The 6,746-nt window shown below is 26.4% G+C and overlaps 1 protein-coding gene across 1 annotated transcript; it reads right to left on the minus strand.

Moving 5' to 3' along the window:
• Positions 1-260: 260 nt before the first annotated feature.
• On the minus strand, positions 261-3,322 carry LOC124932519 (ent-kaurene oxidase-like). The gene is made up of 8 exons (XM_047473167.1): positions 3,169-3,322; positions 2,927-3,087; positions 1,720-1,881; positions 1,499-1,639; positions 1,178-1,432; positions 933-1,094; positions 656-850; positions 261-575 (listed from the first exon to the last, which is right to left on the minus strand). Exons 1-8 carry the CDS (start codon positions 3,320-3,322, stop codon positions 261-263), a joined length of 1,545 nt encoding a protein of 514 aa, XP_047329123.1.
• Between the last annotated feature and the right edge of the window lie 3,424 nt (positions 3,323-6,746).

Genomic DNA, 6,746 nt, shown 5'->3' on the forward strand with positions numbered 1-6,746 from the left:
TGTACCATTATACCACCATTCTATAATATATAATACTTATTTTTTAAATATTCTACAATTCTACTGAGTCCCAATCTTTTGTAAACTTTATTTTTGGACTAGGGATACATGTATGCATGCTAGAAACTTATTTTAAAAAAAGAAGATACATATGTTTCCAATCAAGACTATTTATTAAATTAATTTGCATGAGAGCATAGATAGTTCTTATTTATTAGGACATGAAGCACATAGTATAAGACAGAGACGAAATTAAATTATTAGTTCCGAGGTTTAAGGAATGCTCGCATCGGATGAAGTTTGCGACTAGTGACACCTAGGATGTCGACATCTGCCGCTTCCCCTTCGCTCAAACTCCACTCAAACTCTTGTACAAGCCTACCAATAGACACGCAAGAAATGAGAGACGATTGAAGCGCGCCCGAGCATACCCTTTTCCCACTTCCAAACGCCATTGTCTTTAGCAAATCCATCGTAAAGTTACAATTCCCTTCGAGAAACCTCTCTGGCATCCACTCTTCCGGCTTCACCCATTGTTTCTCATCCATGTTGCAGCCATAAAGGTTGATCGCAATCTACATGGTACATTTGTTCATAATTAGATTGCAAAGTAGTTCCAACTAGAAACACAAAAAGAAAAAAATGGACACCCCACCTCGCTTCCTGCAGACACAAAGTATCCTCCGAGTTGCGTATCTTCGTGGGCATATCGAATAGGAATAACCGGGACAGGAGTGTGCCTTCTTAAAGTTTCTTGAAAAACAGAATACAAGTATGGTAGCTTACATAACTTATCCTCTGTTATATTCTCCGACCCACAAACACTTTGAATTTCCTCGTACAGACGATTCTGCCAATAAAACAAGTTCTTATGATAAGTTATTTTAAAACAAGAAGAAAAACAGAGTAAAATATGAAACCAACCAACCAACCTGCTTGTTCTTGTCTTTGGCTAGTTCATACATAGCCCATTCTGTAGCAACCAGAGTAGTATCTGATGCAGCAATGATCACCTCCCAAAGCAACATGACTATTTCTTTCTCCGATAGATTCTTTACTTCATGAAGTAGATATCCGAGGTAACTGTTTGTTTCCTGTTATTAAACTCAATTCGTTAGTTATCAATGGAAAACCAATGCATGAATATGTATGATAAATTAACCTTTGTTAGTATTACCTTCCCTGCAGGAATCAGTTCAGTTTGTTGTCTAACGAGTGCTCTCATTAATGCTTGCCTCCTGAAATCCATTTGTTGGATTCTCTTTTCGAAACTGCGGTTGGGCACCCATTTCATATATGGGAAGAAATCACGCCAATCTACATCTATTGCACCAGCCATTGGATCGTTCACCAAAACATCGAATATGTCCTTTCTCGATAGAGTTGTTCCAAGTTCCTCAACGTAGATTGATTCCACATCATTCCCCAATGTCTGCAATGAATTAGTTTTTCAAGTTCTAATGTTTGGGACCAAATGTAAGCAAGAAGTAATACTTACCTCAATCATTGACAATCCGAAAAGCTCGGACTCAAAGATTTCTCGAAACTCCACAGCTTCTAGAGGCTTGCTTTCCAAATGAGCATGGAAAAGGCTTACAATGTTCTTCACCAACCTGTCTCTGAGAACCCGATGTCGTTTCTAAAAACAGATAGAGGGGCCATAAGCAAACATCTTAGAAGAAGAAAGTAATATGATTTGGTGGAGACTGTTGATCAAACCTGAGCATTGGGGCCTAAAACATTGGTCAGTAAATGCTTCTTGGCCGTCTTGTGGAAATCATTGTAATCACTCATTGTCACCATGCATTTATCAGAAGTGAGGATATCTAAAGCGTTGCTTAGCTTTCTAGTTGATATCGATGAAAATCTCGTCACCATAGCCTGTAAGTAATAGATCATCCAGAAACAAAGTAATATTCCTCATTAATTCATGTTTCAAAGTCTTGAAAAAAAAAATGCATTCAAGAACAACAAGCAAAAACAAATAACAAGTTTTATGATATTAACTTTGATTTGGTATGGGATTATTAAAAGTTGGTTATTGATGGAAAATACTTACAGATTATTAATATTTAATTAACAAATAGTTTTTTAAAATAACAAATAATAGTTATTCAAATAACTCTTAAAGAATAATAACTTATAGTTTTTTTGTTTTGATCCCACCTCAACTCTACTAAAATACATTCTCAGTTAAATTTGTAATTGTTGTTCATGTACTTGAAGTTCTATACACTTAAACTATGGTAGTGTTGATATGATAATTTATTTATTTTTATCAAAATAAAGTTATAAACTGTCATTTCAAATTCAATAGAAAAATGTTATTAATAATTTTTTATTTTTCCAAATTTTTATTATTAATTAATTATTTTAATTTTTGTTTTTTAGTTAAGTGAGAATTTAACCTGACATCCCACAATTAAGGAAAATAGTTATAATTTATTTTTCAGTTTTTAATTTGAATTGTCAAAGTCAGTCAGAATATTTTTTGTTCAGCAGTTCCAATTATACTCCAAATACTAATAAATATAATTAATATATAAAATCACCAATGTATTTATCTATCATATTTTATAAAAAAAATTAAGTTTATATTTTATAATAATAATTTTTTTTAATATATTATAATATTAAAATATTGGTTTATATATTTAATCAGAAAGTGTATTTTTATATATTATAAGGGTACCTGTATACGGATTCCTTGAACCTGAGTGTGGTGGGAATGTAATAAAAGAAAATTTTGAAAGATGAAAGGTATGAATAATAAACACATTCTCCGTTCCTGATCCGCTCATTGCTATTTCTACCGATCGTCATGATTTCGAACTCTATTTTCTTGTGTTTAAGTAAGAATCCTTTGAACTAACTTAATGTAGAATGAAACATGCATTTCAAACAATAAGTGAATAATAATAATTACCTCCTTTGCAACTTGATCAGAGTTTAGGACGACAAGTGTACTAGAGCCAGTTTTGATAGAATAGATTGGACCATAAGTTTCAGCCCACATTGAGAAAGTCATATGTGGTTTCTTCTCCTTTAGCTGAAGCAGATTCCCAATCAACGGCAGACCAGGAACAACTGATGATCATATCATATTCATCCAAATATAAATGTAGTTCAATTCATACCCATAAAATAAAAAACTCATGAATTAATTACCGGGAACAGGTGGAAGGCCACCGCTGGGAGATGTTTTCCGATTATGATCGTTGAAAAATCCTTTAACTAACCACAAAGAAATTCCACCCAGAGCGACGGCCGGACCTCCAACAGCGATGGCTGTCGCCACCGGCACTGTTTGAATAAACTCCATGACCGATCAGGGTTCGAGAGAGAAATTTAGATATGTGATTGAAGGTCTTAAATTTGGATGGGTGGATATTTATATAAGAATTGAGACAAAATTTCATTATAAGATTACTATTAATTATCCATACATATTTGTTTTTATCATGTCACGTAGGACAATTGATTTAAGCATTTTCATGGGAATACTATAATTATTAGTTTTTATAATTATAAAATTATACACTGATTTCATTGGGAAAGATATTCCTCCGACTCACTTAAAAATTGATATTTTATTAGAATCATTAAAAAATGATTTTTTTATATTAAAATAATGAATTTTTAATATTAAAATTAATGAAATCGGTCAAAAGCTATTAAAATGTAAGAAGTGATGAAAATAATTTGATTTTTTATTAACATTTATTGTATGTAACTATAGCTTGTAGTTCAAGAGTAAATAATTTTAAAAGAAATTTTAAATAAAATAATAATTTACACTATAATCTTAACAAGCATTTAGCCTGTGCATTTGCACGAGTAATAATATAAAAAATCGTGAAAAAAATTACGGATAACATTTTTATTTTTAATTTTAACCGTCTTAATTTTATGGGTGGGTCAACCCACAATCCGACTCAAGTATCCATTTACTTAACAGCATTATATATTAGTTAGTTAAAAAGTTGAACTTATATTAATATTAAAACGTCCCGCATTTATCAAATTTGGTGTTGAATTTAAAATATAAAGTCTTAGTAGCCTAGTTGGTTAAAGAGTTGTACTTGTTTTATTAGATTGCAAGTTCGAAACATACCTCTAACATTTTTAATTTTATTTTTAACCGTTTTAAATTTAAAGGCGGGTCAACCCACAATTCGACCCAAGTATCTAAATTAACCACAGCTCTCGGGGCAATCCGGACACTTTAAATATATATATATATATATATATATATATATATATATATATATATATATATATATATATATATATATATATATATATATATATATATATATATATATATATATATATATGAATTATTTGAATCCTGACACATAAGGAAAAAAAATTATTAAAAATCAAGTATAAAGTCATTTCAAATTTTAGTTTTGGTAATTTCTTAATAAAATATTGATTATGATAAAGTACAGTTGAAAGAGTTTAAGGAGTCATTGACAATCTCATTAACTAGGAGTCATTATTTAATTCAATTTGTCTATATATATTTTAAAAGATAAGATCATCTTTAATTTTGGTCCATATATTTGTGAAGATATTAAATAAATGATAAAAAAAAATACAATAGACAAAGAGTGAATAGTGAGCCTTTATTAAATTTGTAGATGATGCTAAAATTTTATCATGATATAGATAGTTTTTTATATTTTTTTTTATGTTGTGTCAAATTTTAGATTATTGCTTTAAAATTACATAGTATTTGATTTTGATGCTTTTACAAATAAATGAGTAACTTTCCTCAAATTTCTAATGAACATTGGTAGTTAAATATATCTTGTATTTAAATATTTTTTTAATGTTTTATTTTTCAGTTTTTTAATTTATTTTTATTTAATACTAATTTATTAATATATTTTTAATTAATATAAACATTTTTTAATGTTAAAAAGTGACATTATACATTAAAATAATAAATATTTATTAATTATTTAAATATAAAAATATATTTTATATTATATTAGTTTTTTTTAATATCAATTTAATTTTTTTTCTTAATTTATGATAGCTATAAATTCATTTTATTTTTTAAATAGCTTATAAAATTTTAATATTTAAATTTAAAGTAGTATTTTAATTATTTAAAAGAACATGTTTTTCTTGTTTTTTTTAAACTTTACTTGCCACTCAATCTATTTTAGAATCTTTAAAATTTGAGAGATCAATTCAATGGTTTACTTTATTACCATATTTATATTATATGTAGCCTATTTTGGCTTACAAAATTTCTCTTCCACACTGTTATCAAAATCTAGAGTTTGACGTAAATTATACATTTAAAAAAAATATATATTCAAATATAAAATTAATTAAAGAATAACAATAAGTAAATAAAACTAAAAAATATATATTTATAAAATTAATTACATTAATTTATTTATTTGAATAAATAATAATTTTTTTTTATTTATAAATATAAATTTGATTTGATTTTTTTTTATGTAAAATAATATAAAACCGTAAAATTAAAATTATTTATAAACTCGTAAAATCTTATCATAAATTTAAAATTGTAAGAGTTTATATTACTTAAAATCAAGCTAGTTAACTTTAAATGAAATTGTAAAATCGTAAAATTTTAATAATTAACTCGAAATGTTAATAACCTTAATCTTCTCGGTCCAATATTTGAAAACATTTGGGCTCCAACAATTGGAATCTTAAATTCTGCTTAAAGTTCATCTTTCTCTTTCTCGTACTATCGAATTAAAATAATTAGATTGATTGAATATTTGAAAAACAAAAGTATTGTCGGGAAATTAATCATTCATGTATTTACGAACTCGATTATTAATTAAATACTGTTTTATTTTTTATTATATTTTTTTCTTTTAATGTCATTCTTGGTTGTCGTAAAAAATGAAAAAAAAAGTGATGGATTAGTTTGATAAAAATCAGATGAGCCTAAAAAAAATTTAACCTATTATGTTGACCATCGATTTTAATTTTTATTAAAAATGTCTTAAATGAAATAAAATAAATATAATTAACTGTAATCTTGTAATCTGACTAGCTTCTCGTAACAAAAATAGAAGAGGTGATTTTAGAAAAATGATAGAATAAGAACTTGTAGCTTGAAAGCCTTCAAGTTTACAGAAGAAATATTTTGCATTGATCACCAATATATGCAATACATCTGGGTTGATTTTAGTCGCCAACAAACAAGGGAAAAGGCGAATCTAGAATTTATTTTTATTCTGAACTAAAAATATGATAGGTAATTAAACATATTAATCAAACCAATTAATAAATATCCTTTCTAAACTAAAATAAATATTAGAAATATAATAAAAAAATAAAAATATCAATTTAAAAAGTAAATTTATATATTTAAAACTATATAGTTAAAGAAAAAATAGGTTAAGAAAACATAAAAAGTTAAATAAATTAAATTTAAATAAACAAAATTACTATATAAATAAAAAACAATAAAAATCTAATTTAATAGATTTCTGCATAATTTTTTTTGTGTGAGAATATAAGAAAAAGAAAATAAAACAAAAATACAAAATCGTGACAAAAACATATTATTAAATGAATAAATACTAATGTCTATAAATTATTTTGAAAGAATAAATATTTATTTATTTATTTAAATATCGAACCAAATCAATATAAATATATAACTATTTTAACTTGTTTTTAAATATTAATTTATATTTTAAATAATTGAAGTGAATGATTATTGAATTGTGTTAATTTTTTTA

Source organism: Impatiens glandulifera, chromosome 3 (genome assembly GCF_907164915.1).
Source record: "Impatiens glandulifera chromosome 3, dImpGla2.1, whole genome shotgun sequence".
In the NCBI taxonomy this organism is placed as follows: domain Eukaryota; kingdom Viridiplantae; phylum Streptophyta; class Magnoliopsida; order Ericales; family Balsaminaceae; genus Impatiens; species Impatiens glandulifera.

Coding starts and splice junctions, on each gene's coding strand:
- LOC124932519 (XM_047473167.1), bottom strand. CDS start 3,322: ATGGAGTTTATTCAAACAGTGCCGGTGGCGACAGCCATCGCTGTTGGA. Junction 1,433..1,498: donor TCGGATTGTCAATGATTGAG/GTAAGTATTACT, acceptor AATTCATTGCAG/ACATTGGGGAATGATGTGGA. Junction 851..932: donor CCAAAGACAAGAACAAGCAG/GTTGGTTGGTTG, acceptor TTTTATTGGCAG/AATCGTCTGTACGAGGAAAT.